Genomic DNA, 24,658 nt, shown 5'->3' with positions numbered 1-24,658 from the left:
CTACTTTGGGGCAGGGCGAAAGCTCATAAAGAGGTGGTTGAACTGTTCTTCGAGCTCAGTACAACGCTTGCAACCTCCATTGTCCGTAGCGGTCTTCAGTTCTTCCTTCTCGGTCTTGATCTGAAGCAACTCTGCTTTGAGGAGCTCCATCTCATCTTGCAAGTCGGCTTTAGCCACCTCAAACTGGCATTTATCAGTCATGGTGCTCATTTTCAGACTTTTCAGCTCATCCTCGCTCTTCTGGAGCTTGCTCTCCGTCTGTATCAGGGTCTGCTGCAATGACTTGTACTCATTGATGATCTTCTCAAAGAACTGCATTCCTTCTGGTAGCTCGGTGATGTCGCAAGAGGGTTTATCGATCTTTGCTACGTCGACGGTTTTCGGAGCCTTTCGATTATCACTTTCTTCAGCAGCTTGCGCCTAATCAGAATTCGAAAATATGTTAGCGCCCAAAGTGCGACTAGATAGCAGATTCCCCATGCCTACCTTCACGAATGTGTTCTCTTCCACAAACAGCTGATTGGAGGGCTCGTCTTCTGAGTCATCACTGCTGTGCTGTCAGTACTGTTGCGTTGGACCCTTCAGAAGACGGTTTCTTACTCAAATCCACAGACCGTCTTCGTCTTTTTTGCTTCAGCAAAGCTCTCCGGTGTTCCTGAGCCAGTCACAGAGCGCTTTTTGCCCTTGCTGATAGCCGAGCCTTGACTACCTTGAGCGAGCTAGAGATAAAGATATCATGTTAGAAGGGAATAGCCCGAGTGAGGTTGGAGGGCTGATAGGTACCATCTTTTTGGGTTCCTTTTCGCCGCGGCAGTAGTTCTGACAATCTTAGTAGGAGACTCTGCAAGTATAAAATGACATAGAGTATGCTTACTGAATAAGCCCCTTGGAGTGCAGCAAGACTTCGGTCAGGAAAGTGTCTCTAGCAAAGTCAAATACGTGTCAGTGACTGGAGCATAACTCCCGGATGAGAGATGATACCTGCTGAAAGACCACCCACGGCACCTCTTTCTCCTGCTTTCTGAGCTCTGCGAGGCGGGTCCTCTCGGCTGTGGTCCAAGGGCGGGCCTGTGCTTTCTTGCGAGGCTCTGGCGATTGCATGGGGGAGATTGGCACGTTCGAAGGGTAAAGAGGGGTTGTGTGGAGCTGGATAGCTCGATTGAAACAGCTTGTAACTCGGTGGGAAGAGTGGATCAGAAAGGTATAAGTCCGCCCAGCTATGTGGCAGTTATCGGGAGTCCAACGTGCGGTGGAAAGACAGACGTGAAGCAGACGGTAGGAGAGAGGGGTGAGATTGGGGCAAGAAGAATTACACCAAAGGATATTAGGCCAGCTTGTAGCATCCAGGAGTTGACGGTCCAATTGTGCACTTGGTGTGAGTGACAGCTTCAGTACCAACTCTTTGAACTAACAGGCCAACAATTGGAGCAACTCATAGAACTGTAGAGTACTTGTCTGGATCTGCCAGAGCAAGGAGTGAGAATTCCCAGTTGTTAAAAAGAAAGAAGAGAGGCAGGTAATATCTTGAGAAAGTTTGTGTATGTTCAAGGGTCAGATGAGACTGCAGGTGTAGATGTCTTCAACAGAAATCATCACAACGCAAAACGCCCCTCGCCTCCACAAAGAAAGTAAGAAATCTGCAGAGGGTGTAGGCAGTAAGGAAAGCACACAACAAGACAGAGAACTAATTGGTCGGCTGCTGGTTAATCAAAAAGTAGACACTGCCGGGTTCTAAGCATAAGGTAGAAAGTAAATTGCTTGATGGTGCTAGTGATAATAAGAACCAAACAGGCAAGGTTGGTTCAAAACCTATGCAAGTGGCCTTTAATGTAAGCCATCTTAAAGGTATTCTTCTGTTTGTCCTAGAGATCTTGAACCTGTCGAGATAATACAGAACATTACTGTTACATCACTTTCTGATTATGAGTTCATATAAGAGATTTCAAAGTTACTCTTGATATCAGGATGGTTATGGTTTCCACTCAAGGTACAAGTGAAGAAAGGTCCTGGTTGCACTTATACTGTAGATAGCTGTCATTAATAAGAATTATGATAATACCTGTTAACAGGGCTTAGGTACCACGTGCCTCCAACCACGTGCTTGCAGTGACAACGTGGTACACTAGATTTAATCAATCGCATCTTATCTTTATCTCACTTCGAAGACATCTTGTCCCCACAACATAAACAGCCGAGCTCAGATCTCACTTGAAACCAAAGTTCCTTGAAGTGATCCCGGGGGGGGTTTTTCACCCGGTGTTGAGGATCATCTTGAGCTCTTGATATTCACTTCTCACATTGACTATATCTGAGAGGGCCAGTATAACTTGTGGTAATATTGCTCACATCATTACTTCTTTGCGGTTATTGATAAGAGAAGAGCGTGTGTGTGAGCTAGAGTTTCAGAGGTTGCTCAAATAAAAATCAGACAACATTCCAATGATCGTAGCCTTACGCTCGCGAGCATGGGTTTCCTGAATCTATCAAGTCATATGGCTAAAGACCCGGCAGATGTCAGCCTAATTACATAGATGTACTACTTCTTCAAAGAAACCCAAGATAGTTTTGTTGATCTTGCAGGCAACTCAAAGCTCCAGGCAAGTCGGTTTCTGGTGCCTTTTCCAGCAGATCAGTTCAGTCTCGAAAAGATGCCACGCCATTTTCAGCGGGCCATCTTGTTCAAGTACAGATCGAGCCTTGGATCCCAAGAGCAGCCTGCGGTAATCTCTGGCAGTGACAAGCACTGGCCACACATGCAAGCATCAGGCTAGATGCCATTAGGATATGCTAGTCATTGGAATGTCACGCAAAATATTACTTGTCAGGGTGAACGATATTTCATCACATCTCCAGGTGTTTACGCCGCTCTGCGATGAGTATAGTGCAATTGAAAACCTACATCCACTGGTTCCAAGATATTCTGGATTGATAACTGAGTCTCGCTACATGTTGGTTGGCGGGTCCTGAATCGCGCATACATTCAGGCCAGTGATAAAGGGATACAAACAGACAGACGAAGATCATACACAGTACGAAACACGCCGATTTTACTTGAAGAGCCTGCCCAGCAGTCCTCCCGCAAGGTTACTCATTATGCCCCCGGAAAGCGCACTGTTGGCGACGCTGAAGCGATCGCACCGGGAGAAAGCGAGCGTGTTCGTGATGGTCAGTACTAGAGCGATAGCTGCAACAGGTTAGTAGCCAGATCGTAGAAGCTGGGAACAAGGGGCCGCAAACGTACCAACCAAGCTCAACCAGATCACACTGCTCAACTTGATGATGGCCAGAACAGCCAAGCCAACCCAGAGCGTAGGCGTAAGATACAGACTAAGCCAGAAGAACCGCTTGTCCGTGGCGGCAATTGTACGGGTGGTAGGATCCGAGGACTCGAAGACCCAGTGTGAATCGCCGCTCGCGGTGTTGACTTCGTTCCACCAGCGCAGTCCGACTAGTCGACGTCCAGCAATATTCTTGAGGTAGTAGAAGTCCGCAGAGAGGAGCAGCAGCGTTAGGATGAAAACTAGGACACTATTCGATTGAGATCAGTCAGATGAGCTCGGACAATTGGTCGCGTGGCCCATGAGGAGATATCGCCGACACCCGTGGGATCGTCTTGGGTTAAATAATGATAAAGAGAGCCAGAGTTCTCCAGTACGTACAAGTTCTTGATGAACAGAACACCAAAAAGGTACATCAACAGGGCACTGATGCGGAAGCCCAGGAAGAACAGTAGGGTGATCGGGTGGGCGCTGAGGCGCCAGTTCAAATCTCCCTGTTGCGGTTGGAGAGGTTGTTGTTCCATGTTGACTGAGGTGCAGACTCCAGAGTCAATCAGCTCTTCAGAGGTTTTCAAACGAAAGGATAATGAGGGTGGAACAACAGTCAAGCTGTTTAACACGCAACGAGAAGCAGGAATGTGCTCAATGCGTTGATGCTGCGTGTCTCCATGTCCCGGCGGTGGATACTGGCAGAATGCGGAGCCACCGCCGGCTATATGAACGGTTGTTATTCTTCCATTTAACGGATGCGAATCCTCTCGCCCGACTCTCAGCACATTACGATGGCAGAATGAAGCTAACTCAGCACTTCGCTGGGTTCCCTACTATTGCTCATGAATATGCAGCCAGGAGGCAAGGAGGGAGAAGAGGATCTCTCCACGGCGGACCGTGCATGGGTGATCCACCCTAGTGGATGAGGTCATTGGACCGATAGAGAGTTCCTGACGGCGGGAGAAGCCTTTATGCGCCGCGGCCAGCAACCCGAGGATGTCCATCGGTCCAGATTCTCCTCTTTCCTCCACCCTCTCTGTCTCTGTCGCACTCTCCACTTGCACCGGATGAATCTCAGCTGGTCAATCCACACGCCAGGATACTCAGAAGACACGATCAAGCCTCGAATCCCATCACAATGGCAGCCCGTAACACGCTCCGTCGAGCTCTTCTCTACAGTATGTCTCAAGACTATCGTACACTTATCGCGAACCCACCGGAGCTCTCCCCGCATTTTCCTACAGAGGCGTTGTCCACCCCCCCAAACCACCTACACCAGCACAGCCCACACACAACGTCCAACGGATGAGAAACTTAGATGATATAAAATAGTCCCCGGCTCCTCCCAACGCTTCATCGACAAATCCCGCACCCTAACCGCCGACTGCGTGGCCTACGACCTCGAAGACAGCGTGACTCCGCACAAGAAAGCGGAAGCCCGCTCGCTGGTGCGGAGGGCGCTGGACCAGCCCGCACCAGAGGGGATTCGCGAGCGAGCGGTCCGCATCAACTCCGTGGACAGTGGACTCGCCCTGAGCGATCTCACCGAAGTCGTCGGTTCTCCTCGCACCTGTTTTATCATCCATATAATCCCACCACAGCGCCAACTAACCGCATGCCACAGCTCCAATCCCCCAACCTTACCACGATCGTAATCCCCAAAGTCAACTCCCCCTCCGACCTAACCTTCGTCACCGACGTCATCACCCACACCCTCTCCCAGCAACAACAAACCCCCAACCGTCCGCCCATCTCCCTCCTCGCCCTCATCGAATCCGCCAAATCCCTCACCAACCTCACGCAGATCTGCGCCGCCACCCCCCTCCTCCAGGGTCTGATCTTCGCCGCCGAAGACTTCGCCTTGGACCTCAGTCTCACGCGCACCCCCGCGCTCACCGAGTTCCTGTTCGCGCGGTCGATGATCGCCACCGCGGCCCGCGCGGCGGAACTCCCCTCGACGATCGATCTGGTGTGCACCGCCTACCGATCGAGCCAGGGCGACGGGGCGTCACCCCCCGCGGTTCTGGAGGAGGAGTGTCGCGACGGGCGCCGGTTGGGCTTCAATGGGAAGCAGTGTATCCATCCGTCGCAGGTGGAGACCGCACAGCGGATCTTCGGGCCCGATCCCGAGGAAGTCCAGTGGGCGGTGCGGGTGTGTATCGCTGATGACAAGGCGGCGCAGGCCGGGCGTGGGGCCTGGACACTGGATGGGAAGATGATCGATGTGCCGGTGGCGGAGAAGGCGAGGGCTGTGGTCAAGAAGGCTGAGGCGTGTGGATTCAATGTGCGAGAGCTGAGGGAGAAGTGGAAGGGTCAGGAGCCGGAGTAAATAGTTCGGCTTGTTACGAGGGAATCAGTACGGCATCAGCTAGCATCAGTTCTCGATTACTTAGACGCATATATGCATGCTGGAAAAAAGGTATATACATGTTATAGTGTTCTTCCATATTTAGCATAGCCTACCCCGGCCGGCGTAAGGTCGGACTTGTCTGCATGGTGGGAATAATAGAAAAACGCACGCTATAATAGGTAGCTGGCTTAACGCTCTACACGGGGGGAAGTGAGAAAGGGACGATCTAAGTTAGCTCGTGCCTGTGACTTGCGCAACATGCTCGTGGCATCCGTCCTCGGGCAGGGCCCCGTTCGAGTTCGATCCCGCTTGCTGATAGTGGCTGTCGAAGCGCGTGGTGGCACAGCAACCTCCCGAGATATTATCTGAGCTATGAGCAAGGAGACTAGAGTAAAAATCGATAGAGAGGAGTAAGATATGATGAGAAGGTTGCGTGTGCCATCTCAAGAAAGGAGACACAGGGCTGGCAGAAGATGTATGGATTATGACTTCGGTTCCAAATCCTCGCGTTTCAACAACTGAATCTTGCCCATCGTTAGCACAGGCGGGGTGGTATCGACGTCAGATTTTGCCTCGGCACTCTCTTCGAGGCTCTTGGCCAGACTCTTGTCATAACTCGTTGGGTCAATGCCTAAGATTCCCCCGACATATCCACCTCTTTCGCCTGGGACGCTGAACTCGCGGAAGAGATACTTCCATTCGTTCAACCAGGCCTTGACGGCCTTGCCGATCTTGTCCTTGCCGTTCTTGGAATGATGGCCGGTGCCAGTGATGGCATAGACCACTCTCCGGCCCTCACGAGCATGCTTCAACAAAATCTTCTCTAGGTATTCAATAGCCTCTTCTGGATGCAGCCCATGCAGATCGACATATAACTCCTCTGATGAATCCTCTAGGCCAGCATGAGATAGATGTTTGTTCCGTTCTTCATATAATTGCCGGGCTGCTTCGCGATGGCACTTCCTCATTGCTTCGTTCTCAGCTTGGCCCCGCAAAGAAAGTGCCTTGGCTGCCCTGGCATCATTCCGGTTCCAGGCTTGGGCGGCACTTCAACAATGGATTAGCTTTCATAAGCCAACTTCACAATTGCGGTAGACTTACCCTTGAAGGAACTTGTTTCTCACCGTACCATGGCCTATTGCCTTCGTCCGATACTTGATATACTGTTCGTTGGCACGGGCCCCTGTCTCGAGCCAAGGGATATTCTGTGGCGCTGGAATAGACTGGGCAGCGGCGCTGAACTCTCGGCCTCTGGCTGTGTCCTTGCCATTCTTGGACGTGGATTTTCCTTTTCCTGGGACTGGGGATGGTGACATGCGAACAACATCTGCTAGGGAAGCGGGAAGATTCTCCTTGCTTGGATTGTTCTCACGATTGTGCGCGCCTCGTTTTCCATGATGCTTCTTTCCACTGTTCCTCGCGCTCATAGCAGCCAGGGTAGGGAATGCGTCCGGATCATCCACCGACAGAGCAGCCGGATTCAAGTCCCTATGCTGATGTCGGCTCCCTGGTCGAGAATGGGGGCGAGAAAGATTTGTCATGCTGCCGTTTCGTTTCCCCATAACATACTGCATAGCCTGCGGCGAATGCTTCCCACCAGAGAGGCCCGATAGGTGGCCGGGATACTTTCCAATGTATTGGCCACCCCACTGGTCTCCCACCCCAGACTGGAGAGGAGGGAAAGCATCTGAAACATTCTCTATATGGAATTGCGGACCGGTCGGGATTGTCTGACTTCCGTCTGACAAGCTCATGTTTGCAACCAGGGCTGACGGATCATGAGAAAACGGGCAACCGTCACCGGCAAGGCAATTGCCCATCACCCAATATCTATGTTTCGTCAGTCTGAGGAGGTTTCTGGATCGCGCCTGCGATAGTTTCAACATACTTGCAAAGGTGATTGGTGAGGTCGTGGCTAAACCGACAGTCCGCACGAAGACATTGTCCGGTGGACAGCCAGTATTTGCAGACCACCGGACTGCGACTCTGCAGCGACGGACTGGCAGCTTTGGGCTGCTCCATGGACATCGATTTTCCCACCACAACATGGCTATCATCCGATTGATTCAGCAAAGCGTCTCCGTCTGTGAATTGTGAAAGGGATGCGATTGTGGCGCCAAGATCGTAGCTATTCGCTTCCAGTGCTGCTTCAATCTCATCATTTGACCGTTTGTCTCCGAGAACAGTGCGCAGAATGTCATGCGGACTCATATCGGGAACGAACTCTGGAGCCGTCGCACTCAATGCTGCTGTGAGACTCGGCGTCCCTAAGGATGATGCGACACTGTTGGCATCATCCGCGACCAACCAATCGACATTGCTATCACTGCCAAAATCTCCGTAGAAGTCTGACACATGACTCTGGTCGGAAAACTCGTATGCATTCAAGTTCGGAGAGTGGGGTATAGGTTGAGCCAAAGCGAGCCGAGGTGACGGGCGCGGGGAGGTGAAGGGTGATACTGTTGAGGAAAGCGGGGGTCGCGGATACCCCCCTCGGGAGCTCTGAAGCCAGGAAGTGCTTCCAGGACTGGTGCCTAGGTTGGAATGAGGCGATAAGGGCGTGGCTGAGCGGGCCATCTGCCAGGGAGCGGGGGACGAGCGACGGATGACTGTATGGCGAGGAGGAGGTGGAGAGGCGTTGGGCAAAGTGCGATTTCGATGGCGCCAAAGAACGTCCAGCACGGCATTCTCGAGAGCTGGGCCAGAAAACGAGGTCTTTTCTCGAATAAAGTCTTCGACTTTCTCGGCCTGATCTTCCTCATCAAGAGCTTCATCCTGGAGAATCTGCAAGCACTCCTCCAAAAGTTCTTCTGAAATCATGGTGAAAGAAGGTGTTGTGGCTGGCTAGTGCAGCTAGAAAGCAATGGAAACACGGTGGGAAGGAGAGATGTGGGGTAACCGTTGGTTGCGAGGCTCGGGCAGTTGAACAGAGGGCATGGGATTTTGGAAGGAAAGCTGCGCGTTTCACAGAACAGTATACATTATTGAGTTGAATCCCAGACGATTTCTTTGTTGGTTATATGAGTGACTATGAGACAGAAAGAGGTTAGCACATTAGATGGGAGACAGGACAACAAGCTTGCAGTTCCACGGGTGATTACATTGCATCTGCGCTCACCATATGATCAACAACGACACGAAAGACGGAAACAATAAAGAGGCATAAGGAATGAAAGAAAGAGAGGGTCGACCACACGAAAGCTTGTTCGCGGGAGTAAGAAAGGGTGAATGAGAAGAGGGGTCGGGCGAAGAGGGGAGGAGGTAATGAATCAAGAGAGGAGAGAGAGAGGAGAGGAGAGGAATTGGGGGGAAGACTGACGGGGGGGATTGATTGGGATTGAGATGGGGAGTGATTAATCCCGCCAGTAGAGTACCCGTAGGTACTTGGAACCACTGAATAGCCCCTAAGGTACAACAGGTACCTACTGTGTACCTCCTAGGAACCGTGGCCACCTCCCCCTTATTAGTATGGCTTCGATGGTTTCCTCAGTCACCTAGACCAGCTAGATCAGCCTGTATGCTCTTGATTCTGGCCATGACAAACATTATTGGATTGGTCTTTGGCTGTCAGGCTGTCATGTCAGGCTGTAAATGATTTGCCCCCTCGGCCCCTTTTTCGCCCTCCTGGTCATCTTGCTGGTCTGATTGCTGAAGGAACCGACGGCTTATCCGGGGAGAGGGGGAGTTTCTAGACTGATCACATAACTACAGACTGAGTAACTTACATACATACAGCAACAGATCTGCCGATGTGTTCTAGGCAACACAACCTCACCATCCTTTCGAAGAAGCTAGTGGAGTGTATACATTTGTTCCTGTCCTGGTGTACTTAATACTGAGTACAGTACATCGATCAAGGTCAAGAAGATGATATTATATTCGCAATGCCTGCCATTGAGAGGACAATAGTATGGTTGATTGTCTGGTATCCATCATACCCGTATTGTGGTATGGTAAAATTCCGGAACACCCGCTCAGACCCCGTTCCTGCCTTAGTCAGAAGTTGATGATGTCGAACTCTCTCCAGGCAACCAGCTAAAAAGCACAAGAGAGCTTCAACCGTTCTTCGGACCCTGCACCCTACGGTTGCCCTCAATAATTGATCATTCCGAAAAGGGAGAAAAGCTTCGTTAAGAGGTAGGGACTTTGCACTATTTACTGGGCAGCTCCTTCCTCTCTTCTCAACTTGAATTCTCCTTTGACCCCGTTGCTGCTTCTTCGTTCCGTCCGACTGCACTTGCACACCTCATCATCGCATCACCCGTGGACGAACCCTTCCGCTTATCCCCGCCCATGTCCGATTTCTAGTTGAGGGCTTGAAAACGCCCTCCTTTCGAGAAACAATTGGGAATTGAGGTACTAGGAACTCCATTGGGTACAACACGTGCTGCGACCGATATCAAAAAAAGTTCCCTGAGACGATATCAAATTCCCTCGGATTGCGCCCGTTTCGTCATTCTTCCTTTTCAGGCTCCCGCTCCACTTTCGGCTGTCGATCCTGTGGCCTTCACTCGGGGTAACTAATCGATCTCCATACTCCAACTCTCCCCCGACTCGCTCACATTGCCCATATCCCAAAAATGCCTGCGGATTATACATCCACAGCGCGGGCTCTCTCTGTCTCCCCGACATCGCCAGAAGCTTTTTCTCCGTCGGACGAAGATATCTTCCCGCCATGGAGTCAACGAGCTTCCGCCCAGCGAAATTCACCAGGCACCGCTGGCCGGAAACCCACAACCTTCCGTGAGCAGGCCATCGACCGAGCGACTCAAATGTCGCGGCGCATTAGAACAGCATGGCGGAAGATGACTTTCTGGCAAAGAGTCGGCGCTGTAGGTGCTTTTATCTTGGCTAACATGCTGGGACTGGCATTCCTGTTCTTTACCGGAAAGGTGTTCATTTGGATCCGGCCCGTGGCAGCACAGTGGGAGAAGTCCCGTTTGGCCTTCTTCATCCTTTGGCTATGTGTCTTTTTCGTTTCTTTTCCTCCATTGGTAGGATGGTCGACGTTCGGAACAGTCTCCGGCTATCTTTTTGGCGTATGGAAAGGGTGAGTTGGGCATCATTCGTCTACGATGCTTCATGGGTCTGACATTTCCACTAGATGGCTCCTCTACGCCTCTGCAACCGTGCTCGGCTCGACGGTCTCATTCATCGTCTCTCGCACGGTTCTGTCTAAGTTTGTGCATCGGCTGATTGAGCGCGACAAACGATTTGCAGCCCTCTCGTTGACGTTAAAGTACGATGGCCTAAAGCTGCTGTGCATGATCCGCCTGTGCCCACTTCCCTACTCCGTATGTAATGGAGCCGTATCGACTTTTCCGACCGTTCATCCGTTGATGTATGGACTCGCCACGGCAATTGTCTCCCCGAAGCTACTAGTGCCCGCCTTTATCGGCAGCAGGCTTCGAATTCTTTCCGAAAACAATGAAAAGATGAGCGCTGGCTCGAAGGCGGTCAACATCTGCAGTATAATCTTCACAATTGCTATCGGAGTCTTCACCGGACTGTATATATACAAAAGGTACTGCATGCGATCCAACTTGCCACCGCATCCCCGCTAATGTGATATGCTAGAACTCTGGCTCGAGCCAAGGAATTGGAGGCCAAAGAACGTGAGGACATTCGACGGACTTTGCAGGCGGACCATGCCGCTCATCGCTCGCATCAGGCCTTTTCGGAGGACCCGGACGTCGATAGGGCCGCGCGAACTCTTGCCCGCGATGAGGAGGAACAGATCGGGTTCACGGACTTGGATGATGATCACGTGGAATTGGCTATCGATGACGAGAGCGGAAGCGAGACCTTGAGCGGCCACGGCAAGTCGTCGCGCTATCGGGACGAATTCACTGACAATGACTCGGATGCCTTCAGGGATGAAGACGGTGCGCACGAGGAGACATATACCTTGCATACCCATGTGCGCCGAGACTGAAGCTTCTAGGACCGTCGGATTCCGGCAAAGACCACACTGCATATACATCAGACCCTTGTTCTTGATTAGAATTTTCTCCTACGAGTGATGCCTTGTATCCTATAAAGAGAGAGTGATGATTATGACGCTTCAAGAATCCTGTTTTCCTGGTTTGGAGACTGGTTCTACTGCGAAGAATGGGAAATTCTTCATCGAGGGCGACGCTTAGGCAGCACCCTGGTGGCTTTCTGCCTTTCTTGTAATTCATCTGTTGAGTAAAATCAAATTGGCAGTGGCCTAATCACGGCAGTCGTAAGCACTCATGTAAACATACCTATATCATATCTATCGTAGTTATTATGTAGTGTATGGCCTGCGTAGGGGAAGATCGGGCGAGAGAGCGGACTGGCGGGGATCCGGGCGAACATGCCGCCGATCCAGAAATGCATCTCCATCTGTCGTTTATCGCCGCTTCCTCTTCATTTCCGCTCTCCGCATACTCTCACTTTCCCCCCCCCTTGATTCGGTCCCCCCTCTCATAGGCGAGAGAGGCAGAAAAAGAGAGGATCTTGCTGTGGCTTAGAAGTGCGATCTTCCAAGGTTGGTATACCACTGATTTTGCCTCTTCAATGCTTGCATCAGTGGGGGAACTGGGGCATCATGGGCTTGGCTGATAAGGATCTTCCAATCGAGTACCCTCTTAGCCTGATATAAATGGTGTCGATCAAGGGTAAGTCAACTACTCTTCTATGTATAGATATCTCTGGCCTCTGGCATTGTGTGTCAATTCCTGAGGTGACTTTCTAACTCGCCTTTGAAGGAAACCTTATACATCCTCAAGCCAAGCCGTGCGCTTCCCGAAGTCAGGGATTTCTCATAGTCAAATAACCTAGCATGGTTCGATAGAGGAACATACAGCTAGTATGAGAACCGCTGCCTCTCTGGCTCCTCAGGGCCCTAATGGGAACGTCTCCCATACCAGCCCGTTGAATCCATATTTGCCTACGAGCCTTGGTATTATGGCCAGTAGCGGGGGACAATTTTCAATGTTCTCGGCTCGGCATGTCTTTCCTGAAAGCAGTCAGCCGGCGCGGCTTCCTGCAATGATCCAGCCTACCAAAGTGTATGCCACTGGGCTTGTAAATACGAATGGTGCCATGGCCTCGACCGCGACACCGACCTTGAATGGCAGCGCAATGCAGCCTTCTGCTTTGGAAAGCACGAATCCTTCGCAAAGGTTGAACGGACAATTTGCGGTTGCTGCTACGACTCCCACTGCCAACATTGCATCCACAATACATGCACCCAATGGTACGACTGTACCGCGCGATCATCTCAATGGCTCGATAAGTGGCTCATACTCTTGCCTCTCATCCGGCTCTAGCCAATTAAGATCTGACTCCCCGTCCACCACATTGACCGGCGCTCTGTCCTCGGGTTCTGCTTCGATTTCAACCGAGCCCAAGGACCGTCCGCATCGCATACCGATTCCCATGAAGTATCGCCCGCGATCGTCGATTCCGCCGAGAATGCCTGCGGTTGTATATGCTCAACAGTGCGTTGAAGCGGCGTATGCCTCTCGACTCAACCCCTACGCCCTGCACAAGAAGGAGCAGGATGCGCTCCAGGACCATTTGTGTCATCTTCAAGTCACTGTGTATCTGAACATCCGAAATGGGATTTTACGCTTGTGGACGCGAAACCCAATGGTGAGCGTTACCAAAGAGGAAGCACTAGGATGTACGAAAGACTATCGCTGGGTGAACCTTGCCTCATTCGCTTATGAATGGCTCATCAGGAATGGATATATCAATTTCGGGTGTGCGGAGATCCCCGCCGCCCTGGTAAACCCCAGGAAGGGTCGTCGGAAGGATGGCCCGGTAATCGTGGTCATTGGCGCAGGTGTGGCAGGCTTGAGCTGTGCGCGACAATTGGAGGGACTGTTCCGCCATTACCATGATGCCGACTCGTCTCCACGGGTGGTGGTCCTGGAAGGGAGACGAAGGATTGGCGGTCGTATTTACTCGCATCCGCTACGCAGCCTGCAGTCCTCGAAATTGGCTCCAGGTCTGGTGCCGAAAGCCGAGATGGGCGCGCAGATCATCGTGGGGTTTGAGCATGGCAATCCGTTGGATCAGATCGTTCGCGGCCAACTAGCTCTCCCCTATCATCTGCTACGTGATATTTCAACGATCTACGATGTTGATGGCTCTGCGGTAGACGAAGCCCGAGACGCAACAGCTGAGATGCTTTATAACGATGTTCTGGATCGTTCGGGGTTCTATCGTCACAAATCCGTGATAGTCCCGACGGCGGAAGGCGAACGAGACTTGATTGATAATGGTCGTGACATCGTGACTAACGATGGCCTGACTGTCCGACAATACGAAGAGGCCAGGGCTGCCGGTACGATTGGGCTCCTGTTTCCTGCCAAAAAGGTCCGTAGAGGTGTGGGTCACAAGACAGCAGAAATCAAACCAGTCGGTGCTCCTTCAGCAAACGCGGACAGCAACGAAGAGAACCCGACCAAGCTCGCTTGTCAGACAATGGGCTGGAGTCTGAAACCTGGAGTCTCAGACACTGAGAAAATTGATTTAGATCCCATAGCCAAGGCCTCTCGGAATCAAACTCTGGGGGCCGTCTTAGATGAGGGTGTCCGGCAATACCAGCACATGCTGCCGCTGACACCGAAGGACATGCGACTGATGAACTGGCATATGGCCAATCTAGAATACGCAAATGCAGCCAACGTCGGCAAGCTCAGTCTCTCAGGTTGGGACCAGGATATGGGCAATGAGTTCGAAGGGGAGCACTCGCAGGTCATCGGCGGATACCAGCAGCTTCCGTTTGGGCTGTGGTCATTGCCCACCAAGCTTGACGTACGTCCAAACAAAGTCGTTTGCAGGGTCTCTTATGATCAGACTGGCCGCGGCAAACAAAAAGCCCTTATCCAGTGTGAAGACGGTGAGAGCTTCGTGGCGGACAAAGTCGTTTTCACAGGCTCCCTGGGCGTTCTCAAGCATCGAAGCATCCAATTCTCCCCTCCTCTTCCTGAATGGAAACTGGGGGCAATCGATCGGCTAGGTTTTGGAGTCATGAACAAGGTGATTCTTGTATTCGACCAACCATTCTGGGACACGGAACGTGACATGTTTGGCCTGTTGCGCGAGCCCCAGAACCGCAACAGCATGAGACAAGAAGACTATTCCGCCAATCGAGGTCGGTTCTACCTCTTCTGGAACTGCATGCGAACGACCGGTCTGCCTGTGCTCATAGCCCTGATGGCCGGTGACGCCGCCCACCAAGCCGAATGCACGCCCGACGCCGAGATCATCGCCGAAGTGACTAGCCAGCTCCGCAACGTGTTCAAGCATGTTGCTGTCCCCGACCCTCTGGAGACGATCGTCACCCGCTGGGCCAGTGACAAGTTTACTCGCGGAAGCTATTCCTTCGTCGCCGCCCACTCCCTTCCCGGCGACTACGACCTGATGGCCCAGTCAATCGGCAACCTGCACTTTGCCGGTGAAGCCACCTGTGGCACCCACCCTGCCACCGTGCACGGCGCCTACCTGTCAGGCCTCCGCGCAGCCTCCGAAATCATCGACCACACCCTCGGACCCATCGAGATCCCTACCCCTCTTGTGCCAGAAAAGGGTGCCAAGGTCGTCCCACCGGGTGACATCCTTCACGCTCCGTCAACAACAACACCCACAACCGCAACCACCGGCCAAAAACGCAAACAACAGCATCATCCCTCATCCGCCACTACCTCCTCCATCCACCCACTCCTCCCCAACCCACAACCCACCGACCCCAACGACCCGAACCCCTCCCCCGAGTCCCTCCGCCGCGCCGCCTACGACAAGGCAATGTGGGCGGCCATCACTGCGGAAATCGGGGCGCCCTTGCCTCGTCCCGCCCGCGCCGTCCTCAACCCATTCCTCCTGTATCAGAAGGACGTCTGGACCCGGTGCCGCGCCCAGTGCGACGAGGCCCGGCGCGCGGCCACCAACGACCCCACCGCCAAAGCGGCCCGCGACGAGATCCGCCAGGCGCTCGGCCAGATGTGGCGCCAGGCCGACCCGGCCGAGAAGCGGCCCTACCTCGAGCGGATCGAGGCCAACCGGCAGGCCAACGCGGCGGTCGTGGAGCAGTGGCGTCGGGAGGTCGCCGAGTGGGAGAAACGCGCCCTGCAGGTTCGGGAGCGGTGGTGTCGGGAGCGTCCGTTCGACGGGTGGATGGAGGAGCAAGAGTTGGGTCTTCGTTTGGGGGATGCTGCTGCCGGTGGTGTTTCGAACGGTACTGGTGGTGTCGGTGGTGGTGCCGCCAGTGGTGATGTGCTTGCTGGGGTTGTGCATAATGGCACCAGCAACAGCAGCACCAGCATGGTCAACGGCACTTCTGTATCGAGTGCCGGGAACGCTCCTACATCTATACAAGCTATGGCTCCTCCTTCTGCTCAGCAGCAGCAGCCACAGCAGCCACAGCAGCAAGTGAACGGCTCGACTCATTCCTAAGCGACGAAAAGCAGTAGAATTCAGCATTATACTCTTATTGCAAGACAATTTCAAGAAGTTCATGACTTTCTATTCTAATTCTATCCTTGTTGTAATAATGTATTTCACAGTCAGAAGTCCCAGTCATCGTTCAAACTCAGGGAAGAGAAACGCGACCAGCCCTCCTGCTGTGTGCGTGTGTGTGTATCACGTTGTATATCACAAACATGAGACCAGATCATAAAACAAATAAAAACGCTAAAGTCTAAGATATAAACCCGTAACAGAATCGGAACAAAGCGAAATTCCTGACGGAAAACGAGACAAAGGGGTATCATCCTCTGTGTGTATGATGCACAAACAGAATGACAAATGGGGGGTTGGGTGTCTAGTCTAGGAATGGAAACCTGATCTATGCGAGGGAAGGGCATTGAGAAGGGTTGTAGAGGGCGGTAGGTAGGAAAGGATTTGACGACATCGCTTAGAGGAGAGGGTTGGACTTGTACTCGGCGGTAGAACCCTCGGAGTCTTTCTTGACCTCGCCGTTGACCTCCTGGGTGGGCTTGACGGTGGACTTCTCGACGCTGGTGACGGGCTCCTCGTCGTTGGACTCCTTCTCGGCGATGTACTTCTCGGCTTCGAGGGCAGCAATGCAGCCGGATCCTAAAAGAGTAAAAGGTCAGCAAGGGTTTGGAGTTTGGGTGAGGAAGGAAAACATACCGGCACTGGTGATGGCCTGACGGTAGCGCTTGTCCTGAACGTCACCGCAGGCGAAGACACCCTCGACGCTGGTGTAGCTGGTACCGGGCTGGGTGATGATGTATCCATCCTCATCGAGGTTGATCTGGCCCTTGACCAGGGCGGTGGCGGGGTCGTGGCCAACAGCGTAGAAGAGGCCATTGGCATCGACGACCTCCTCCTCGCCGGAGACGACGTTCTTGACGCGCAGGTGAGTCATCAAGCCCATGGGCTTCTCCTCGCCGAGGACCTCGGTGGCGACGGTGTTGAACCGGACGGTGACCTTGGGGTGGGCCAGGAGACGCTGAGCCATGGTCTTGCTGGCACGAAGCTTGTCCTTGCGGACGAGGACGGTCACGCTGCTGCCGTACTTGGCAAGGAACATGGCCTCCTCGGCGGCGGAGTCACCACCACCGATGACGAAGAGGGGCTTGTTGCGGAAGATGGGGACGGCACCGTCGCAGACGGCGCAGGCCGAGATACCGTTCTGCCAGTACTTCTCCTCGCCGGGGAGGTCGAGACGGCGGGCGTTGGCACCGGTGGCGATGATGACAGCATCGGCAGTGTGAGCGGGCTCGTTGTCGGGACCGTCGTTCCACTCAGTCCAGAGCTTGAAGGGGCGCTGGGAAAAGTCGACCTTGGAGATGGTCTCGGTGATCACTTCGGTGCCGAAGCGGATGGACTGCTTGCGCATGTTCTCCATGAGTTCACCGCCGCCGATTCCATCGGGGAAACCGGGGAAGTTCTCAATGTCGGTAGTGGTAGTGAGCTGACCGCCAGCGGCGGTGCCGTTGGCCAGCATACCCTCATAGAGGACGGGCTTGAGTTCGGCACGGGAGAGGTAGATGGCAGCGGTGTGCGCAGCGGGGCCGGAGCCGATAACTAATGGGCAGAAATGGTTAAGACCCGCTTCAGGCAACCCAATTGAGGCGAGAATACTTACTGACGACGTTAGTGTGAACCATTCTGGAGGATGAAGGAGGATTGGCGCGCAGTGGCGTCGAAAGGGGATTCGGGAAAGCGGAAGTAGCAGGTGAGGATTTTTGATGGAGCGAAGAAGTGGCCGCTGCAGTCAATCCGAGAGATGCACGCAGGGAGGAGAAGGGAAACCGACGAAAGGCGGAGGAGAACAGATTGGCGGTGTTATGGGAGAGAGAGGGGGAAAGTTGGAAGTAAGTAGCTGAGTTGGTGGTGGGGGGAAGAAGAATGAATTAATAGTTGATGGGAGAAGTCGAACGGAGGGGCAGCGAATCCACCAGAAAGTCGGGCTGGCCGGGGCGAGATTAGCTAAGAGGGCAGCAACAACACCACCCGATGAAATTAGATGAAATTATCCCCTTGGATCCAGACTTGGACAATTATGAATAAGGCGGTTAAAGTCTTTTTAGTCAGATAAATAAATGCTCAGGAATGAATAACGCAGCGAATGGGACTCTCACAAATCACCTGCGGCGAGGCCCTGGTCACGTGCCCGGCTTACCAAGCGGCGGCCGGCCGAGACCGCCATTGATTATCGATCAGATTAGCTCATTATCTACAGAGTTAAGTCAACCAACATAAGTCAACAGATCGTTCATTCATCAATCATATCATCGAGTACATTACAGTACATGTCACTATCGTCAATCATCTCCCCTCCCCCCTTCCCCCCTCACTTTGATCGTCCGAACCACTTTTTTCGCTTCGAAGGAGTGGTCTCCTCCTTCTCGCCCTCTTCCTCCCCCTCCATATCGTCCACACTCGCACCCACTAACCCGGCTGGGGCCATCCTACTACTACCCTCGCCCACTCCCCCACCATATACCTCTCGAGGATTTTCATAGGCACCCTCGTCCTCGTCATCTTCCTCGTCGCTCATCCCATCATCATCGTCATCCTCAACCTCCGTGTCCTCCGCTGGCAGCCTTTCTCTCTTGGCGCCCCGGACTCCCAGCCATTTCTTCCACCCCTTGGCGACCGGGGCGGCTGGTAGGTCAAAGTCCATCCCTTCGTATCGGAGCGCGGGAACCAGCAGCTTGTATGGCGTCGTGATACCGGCTGGATCCTTGGGGTTGAGCTCGAGATTGAGCGTAATAGCTAGGCCTTCCTCCATATTGCTCGATGCGTCTAGCCCTCCGCCCGCACGGTTGCCCATCCTTTGGCTAGCATTCGTGGGGCGACGTTGTAAGAATCCAGGCTGGAAGGCATCCCCTGTTTCAGCCGAAGTGAAGGGCCCATCCATGCTCATCCGTCGTCCGATTGGGGCATCGCCCAGGTTAAATCCCTTCGTAGGCGGCGGGCCACGGCCAGAAAGCCGGCGGAATAGGCCTCCGCTGGGAGGCTTATCCCCACGGGTCAGTGATAGCGTCCTTTTCAATTTACGCGGGCGAGCCTCCTCCATGCCGGGCCTCGAAGCAAATCGCGGTGTGCCTGGGGGCGTAGAACCTAGGAGTACGTTAGCAAAACGCTCCGTATAACTCGCACGGGCTGCTTGTGGGCGGACCGACCTGGTTGGTATTGGCGGATGGAACACCAATTGCGTCGAGGTAGCAGTCTCTTATTGTTGCGAGGCTTGTTGTTCACATCGTGAGTGAAAAGAGAGACCATGTCTTCGTCGGTATTGGTATCCATGTGATGCACCCGGTTGCGCTTGTTCAGCATGTCGGAAATCATCTCCGTCTCAGGCAGGTCCGCAATAGCGGAGGAGATGACATTGGCCATGTAACGGTAATCTTTGTCTCTGGGGAGGTTCAGTTTCGGATTCGAATAGAATTGGCCGACGGCGGCCAGATGGACATCGCCGCTAGGAAGAAAACCAGTCAGCTGCGGTTTGTAGTATACGGGACTCGGATTCACCTTAAAATAGTGACTCGGACTGATTTTTCGGCGGCCAAGTCCTGAAGGTCCTCGATCAGATACGTCCGCTCTGACTTGTGGTGCTTGGCCGTCCAGTGGTCATCAAAGATCTCTACTTTGCCGCCATTCTTGTTGACCAAGCCGCCGAAAAGTCCGGCTTTACCCAGAGACTTGCGGCTATTGAGAATGTTCTTGACCATTGCCTTCGAAACTGTTAGCAAGACTGTGCGCTGGGAGTTTTGGATCTATCACATACCACTCTTGGGTATGCTATTGGGATACCCAGAGAGACGATCAGGTGCTTGGTCTCACCCCTCGTTATCTCGCGGTGACATCGGTCCCAGATCAGATCACACGTCTGTTCACTGAGAATTTCATCCGTCTGTAGCACCACACGGGTCAGTAGGCGCGACCTGATTCTGGTATTCCCTCGACTTACCATTCGCTCCGTACGGCAATCTAATCCAAGGAAAGACACTCCGTCACCCAAAGACATGAATAGATGCCGACTCTTTTGGTTGATATATGGACCTGGTTGAGCTCCAAGAAGCCAGCTCGGCTCCTCAGCCTCGGTCTCTTCAGGAACACTGTGATGTTGGAACAAGAGGTAGTACTTGAACGCGATGTTGCCCAGTCCCGAGATGACAGCACAGTTCATGAACTCCTCGGGGTAGGACCCAAATCCTTCGATAATCTCATGATCGTTCCACATGTTCACCATGGGAATCTGGGAGCCGGCCAAGGAAAAGAGCCCTTGCGAGAACCACGCTGAGTAGTTCCCAAGATAAAAATCCTCTAGCTCGGCTCGAAACTCGGCTGTAAACGAAGCGTCATACTTCTCGCCCAAGCTCTTGATCTTTACCCATTCCTGGAAATGGGCTGTTTCTGCTATGACCTTGTCATTAAAGATCTGATCACCTCCACCAATCATGACGTGGAAGGGCTGGGTCTGGTGCTCAGTCAATATGTCACGCCACAAAGGATCAGGCCCGCACAATTTGTTGGGATTGACAGCTGCGCTAAAACCGTTGCCCGTATGGAACACGATGTTCATTGACTGTCCACGTGCGGGGACCCAGAAACCTATGGCAGGTCCCTGATTCAGCCTATAAGCGATCCGCTGTTGGGTAGGGCCTAGTTCGACCTCGATGTTGAACCTCCAGAACGTCACATCTCGTCCTGGGTCCGCGTAGAGGCGAGCTCCAGTGACCTCGGTGTAGCTTCCAGCGACTTCTCCGTCCATGGGGTGGAGTCGATTGGCGGGAACAGGTTGCTTGACACCCTCACTGCTGTAGTCGACCATGCTTGGGGACATCTCAAATAGGCCATCGTCATTCTCGATTACTGAAAGGTCTGTCTCTTCCTCAATATGGTCCACTGGTTTGATATATAGAGCCCGCCCGTCTCGCCCCAGCTTCATCAAGCCTGCCGTAGGGTCAACGTACTCGGGTGCAAGGCGAGCTTCTTCACCATCGACCTGAACTGGTGGAGGGGGGAGAAGATCCATTGGTTGTGGGAACAATCGTAGGGTCGGAGATGGCTCATAAGACGAGCGCGAATCTTGGGTCACAATGAGGATGCTACCTCTCCATGTCTCCTTGTTGAATGGCCCATTGGGCCCGTCAATGCGGACTCGCCTTAATCCGCCATACCGGAGTAGAGGCCCGCACTTCAGGAATATCGGCGGCTGAAAGCGTTTGCTACCTAAGCGACAATGCTTATCAGTACTGGAACTTTCCTTGGATCCCCACCGAAGAGCCTACCTGCTGATTTTTGAGTTGGTGTTCTTTGCGGAAAGTCGCTGGGGAGAGCCCTGCCGCGTCGACGATTATTACCCGTTGCGCCCTCCCACCACGCCTTGCCTCGATCGGCATCAAGTCGCTGGAAGTCAAAGTCGGAAGCTCCCAATCGAGCAACTTGTGCGGTCTTCCACTCCGATAGTGGAGGAGGTGTGGGCGGTGGCACATTAAATGAGACCTTGGGTTTCGACGGCGCACTCGTTTCTGTGCCGAAAGTCTCCCGGCTCAAATCGGCGCTCATGTCAGCACCCAATGGAATAGACAGCTCCGGAGCAACTCCGGCAAGGTTGTTTGCAGTACTTGGTGGAAACATTGTCTTTGGTTGCGAAGGACCTGCGTCTGGACCAGCTTGTGGCAATGGTCTACCTTTTTGAGCCACGAACTCATGCTGTGCTTGCGGCCCCGGCTTCGGCTTACTGGTTTCCATTTGACCAGTCCCATTTTTTCTGCCGTAGGGCGCCATCTTATCCTGTTCTGGAGGAGTTGAATCAAAGGCAGCGGAGGCATGAGCTCGCGGATCCTGGTGACTGCCTGTGTTCATCGCTCGTGGACCCATAGGTCCTGCAGGTCTGTGACTTACAGTAACCGTTCGTCGGGGGGCGGTGCCTCTGTTCATTACCGCCGCGCTCGATTGTCTAGCGCTTGCATAGGGGCCCTCGTCGGCCGCGTATGCCGCTGGGTTCTGTAGAGAAGGGGCTCTGGTGCGGGATGGTCTGGGCCTCTCATATGGGTTTTGTTCCAGGGGGCCATATTCTGCTCGGGGCTCGGAAGCAAGTCGTCGGTGTTCTGGTCGCTTCGCACCTGATGCAGCAGGCTGGTTCTGTCTGGTGGCCTGTCCACTCATGCCTCGTGGCACGTCCTCACGGCCTGCTCCTCTTGGATCGACCCGCTTTGGGGGTTGCGAGGATGCAGATGCTCGGCCGTCGGCCTCCCTTTGCATTCGTTCTTTGAGTTTCATTTCAGCCTCCAACACCCGTGCTCTTTTCTTCTCTTTTAATGATACCTCTAGCAGTTGAAGGGGCGAGCGATCCGAGGCCAAGGGCTGTCCATGGTCCGCTGTAGATCGCCGCGTATTCGACCGGCTCAGGGGAGATCCCTGGCTTCCGGAGACTGCGGGCTTGGAACCATCACCTCCGTGTCGCTTGATGCTGGTGGCCTGTGGCGGTTCGTTCTCCCCGGACCACAGAGACGGCTCTAACGTTGGTAGCCTGTCTGTCCGCCCCATGATCTCTTCTGGGTGCGTTTTACCTCGGCCTTTGGTGTTTGTGGCACCTGAGCGGGATGCACGATTCCCATGTGGCCTTTCGGGGATGTAAGGCACGAGAGGGATGTTTTGATCCTTCACGCTCTTCGAATAGTTCTCCCCATCTGGCTCGTGCTCGGCAGAGAACCATCCTTGGGAGGGCTGTCGCCGATGCGATGTGACTGGGCGCGAGGTGTTGCTGAACACTTGATCAGAAGACATGGTGTCTCCGCGCTCCATCGCTTGGGTACTTTCTGTAGCCATGGTTGGGATGGATTCGTGGTCTGGAGGAGCGACTTGCACTGTAGCGCAAGCCCGGAACGACGACTTTGAAAAGACTGGTCACAGCTGTAGTCAAGGAGAATCGAGTAATCTGACTCTGCGTCTATGAATAGTGTTTACCAAGCAATTTGAGCCTATGCCTATGATGGCATAGTTGATAATGACAGCGAGCGACCTCCGGTATAGTCAATGTTGCAACGCGGCGTCGGCGGGCAACGTGCCGATGCGGAGTATAATTACAAGCGGGCAAAACAAGTATACGCTCGCTTCCCTTGAGTGTTGTGTTACACAGGCCACGAAATGCGGGCTCTGGTATTGTTGACTGGTGGCTGGACAATGAACAAATGCAGGCTAAAGATGCGGAGCACGCGATGAAAGGGGGTGTCAATACAGGTGAGTGTCAATGGATGTTGGCGCAAAGTCCAAGTGGAGGAGGGGAGGATTGAAATGCGTTGATGAACTGGGGGGCCGGCCGTGGGGAGGAAGAATAATATAAACGGGTGGCTGGCAAACCAGCCCGGCCCTGCCTCCCTCTTGCTCCTGCGTCAGGCGGGGCTGCACACCACGAGCACCGCCGAGTACGTATACATATCAGGCTTCCATTTTTAATTTTCTTTTCTTTTTTCTGTTGTCGCGATTTTGTACTCTTTTTACAGCCTTCTCGGATAAAGTCTCGATGACTATATATGTCCTGGCTTATAGTGTGATTGGCACCCTCAATTCTCACCAAATCATCGAGTCAAACGTTACACTTCTCACCGATTGCGTCGATCAATTTCCACCTCGCTGTTGGCAGCGCAGTTGTCAATTCAGCCCAATGCCTAGAGACAGCTACCCCCAAAAAGATGATTTGATCTCCTGCGTGGTGCCGTCCTTTTTCCGATGCTCGTTCTTCGCGGTTCAGTATGAAATCATACCTCCCGTGGGAGCGCACGGCCCTAGCTTCGATGTCGATGGTGAAAAGAGACCTGCGAGGTGACCTATCATTAGTGTTGGGCTAGGATGATGCAGCTGGCTACCACTTTTCTGGGCCACCGCCTAGCATGAAACACTCTATCTTGACGACCAATGCTGGCACATTGGGCCCCAATCGACATGCATCGATCTGTCGGGTGTCTCGGGGCGATTCGGGCCAATGGAGTAAGCGAGGTACCTGGTAGATGTATTTTGAGCTTGATGTAGCTACAGTACAGTGTCGTGCGTGGATACGCAGGTGTCCGCTTGGGCTATATTAGCATCTGCGTGACTTGATGCACTGTCTGTTGTAAATTGCAGCCACTGTGGGTGTTTGAGGGGTGTTTCTCACATTCCAATTATGTATGCGTACTGCATGGTGTTTCTCGCCATAGAGTCAGGTTAGAGTACACGAGGATGCGCGATGCTTGGCTGACACGGGCTGTTGCTGAAGATGGGAGAGAGAGGCAAAAAAGAAATCGACACCTGTGAGATTCGAACTCACGCGGGCGAACCCACTGGCTTAGCAGGCCAGCACCTTAACCACTCGGTCAAAGTGTCTAATTGCTGACATATTTTCACTTCTAGAGTAACATATAGTATTTAGAATCTGTCAGCAGGTCCTATCGCCTCCAAAGGTATCCGCCATTGGCACAAATTCACTAGCTTTGTTTAAACTCATATTATACGGTAGGCTTCCATGTTCCATATATCCTTGACTTGTATGGTGCTAGTGTATGTATGCATGGCGTCTCCATGTTCTGCGGTTGTAGCTTAT

The 24,658-nt window shown here is 53.1% G+C and overlaps 8 protein-coding genes and 1 non-coding gene across 9 annotated transcripts; 3 read left to right on the top strand and 6 right to left on the bottom strand.

Moving 5' to 3' along the window:
- On the bottom strand, window positions 1-786 carry BO86DRAFT_374984 (uncharacterized protein; the record flags this gene model as incomplete). Its single annotated transcript, XM_025670464.1, has 4 exons — window positions 1-420; window positions 487-555; window positions 615-719; window positions 784-786. 4 exons carry the CDS (start codon window positions 784-786, stop codon window positions 1-3), a joined length of 597 nt encoding a protein of 198 aa, XP_025532939.1.
- A 2,118-nt stretch (window positions 787-2,904) lies between these two features.
- On the bottom strand, window positions 2,905-4,090 carry BO86DRAFT_452676 (DUF846 domain-containing protein). Its single transcript, XM_025676942.1, has 3 exons — window positions 3,660-4,090; window positions 3,242-3,528; window positions 2,905-3,184 (listed from the first exon to the last, which is right to left on the bottom strand). The coding sequence occupies exons 1-3, from the start codon at window positions 3,800-3,802 to the stop codon at window positions 3,048-3,050; spliced, it is 567 nt and encodes a 188-aa protein (XP_025532938.1). The 5' UTR covers window positions 3,803-4,090; the 3' UTR covers window positions 2,905-3,047.
- Window positions 4,091-4,298: 208 nt separating this feature from the next.
- Window positions 4,299-5,693, top strand: BO86DRAFT_76796 (HpcH/HpaI aldolase/citrate lyase family protein). The gene is made up of 3 exons (XM_025677654.1): window positions 4,299-4,447; window positions 4,602-4,822; window positions 4,894-5,693. The coding sequence occupies exons 1-3, from the start codon at window positions 4,408-4,410 to the stop codon at window positions 5,596-5,598; spliced, it is 966 nt and encodes a 321-aa protein (XP_025532937.1). The 5' UTR covers window positions 4,299-4,407; the 3' UTR covers window positions 5,599-5,693.
- Window positions 5,656-8,877, bottom strand: BO86DRAFT_385040 (CCCH zinc finger and SMR domain protein). The gene is made up of 4 exons (XM_025671019.1): window positions 8,738-8,877; window positions 7,508-8,647; window positions 6,721-7,449; window positions 5,656-6,666 (listed from the first exon to the last, which is right to left on the bottom strand). The coding sequence occupies exons 2-4, from the start codon at window positions 8,437-8,439 to the stop codon at window positions 6,102-6,104; spliced, it is 2,226 nt and encodes a 741-aa protein (XP_025532936.1). The 5' UTR covers window positions 8,440-8,647; window positions 8,738-8,877; the 3' UTR covers window positions 5,656-6,101.
- A 1,322-nt stretch (window positions 8,878-10,199) lies between these two features.
- Window positions 10,200-11,554, top strand: BO86DRAFT_301210 (TVP38/TMEM64 family protein; the record flags this gene model as incomplete). Its single annotated transcript, XM_025667478.1, has 3 exons — window positions 10,200-10,669; window positions 10,724-11,143; window positions 11,197-11,554. The coding sequence occupies 3 exons, from the start codon at window positions 10,200-10,202 to the stop codon at window positions 11,552-11,554; spliced, it is 1,248 nt and encodes a 415-aa protein (XP_025532935.1).
- A 478-nt stretch (window positions 11,555-12,032) lies between these two features.
- aof2 (putative lysine-specific histone demethylase Aof2) lies at window positions 12,033-16,074 on the top strand. The gene is made up of 2 exons (XM_025668654.1): window positions 12,033-12,263; window positions 12,354-16,074. Exon 2 carries the CDS (start codon window positions 12,457-12,459, stop codon window positions 16,048-16,050), a length of 3,594 nt encoding a protein of 1,197 aa, XP_025532934.1. The 5' UTR covers window positions 12,033-12,263; window positions 12,354-12,456; the 3' UTR covers window positions 16,051-16,074.
- A 43-nt stretch (window positions 16,075-16,117) lies between these two features.
- On the bottom strand, window positions 16,118-17,990 carry trr1 (thioredoxin-disulfide reductase TRR1). The gene is made up of 3 exons (XM_025671018.1): window positions 17,711-17,990; window positions 16,750-17,649; window positions 16,118-16,692 (listed from the first exon to the last, which is right to left on the bottom strand). Exons 1-3 carry the CDS (start codon window positions 17,730-17,732, stop codon window positions 16,511-16,513), a joined length of 1,104 nt encoding a protein of 367 aa, XP_025532933.1. The 5' UTR covers window positions 17,733-17,990; the 3' UTR covers window positions 16,118-16,510.
- A 383-nt stretch (window positions 17,991-18,373) lies between these two features.
- On the bottom strand, window positions 18,374-23,368 carry BO86DRAFT_328832 (uncharacterized protein). Its single transcript, XM_025668653.1, has 6 exons — window positions 21,366-23,368; window positions 20,042-21,306; window positions 19,859-19,984; window positions 19,603-19,805; window positions 19,254-19,549; window positions 18,374-19,191 (listed from the first exon to the last, which is right to left on the bottom strand). The coding sequence occupies exons 1-6, from the start codon at window positions 22,906-22,908 to the stop codon at window positions 18,419-18,421; spliced, it is 4,206 nt and encodes a 1,401-aa protein (XP_025532932.1). The 5' UTR covers window positions 22,909-23,368; the 3' UTR covers window positions 18,374-18,418.
- Window positions 23,369-24,360: 992 nt separating this feature from the next.
- Window positions 24,361-24,441, bottom strand: BO86DRAFT_t18. The gene has a single exon. It is a non-coding gene; the product is annotated as a tRNA-Ser (tRNA).
- Window positions 24,442-24,658: the final 217 nt, after the last annotated feature.

This window comes from Aspergillus japonicus (genome assembly GCF_003184785.1).
Source record: "Aspergillus japonicus CBS 114.51 unplaced genomic scaffold BO86scaffold_2, whole genome shotgun sequence".
Lineage (NCBI taxonomy): Eukaryota > Fungi > Ascomycota > Eurotiomycetes > Eurotiales > Aspergillaceae > Aspergillus > Aspergillus japonicus.
Note: the sequence above shows the minus strand (reverse complement) of the source record. Positions and strands in the feature narration are given on the sequence as shown.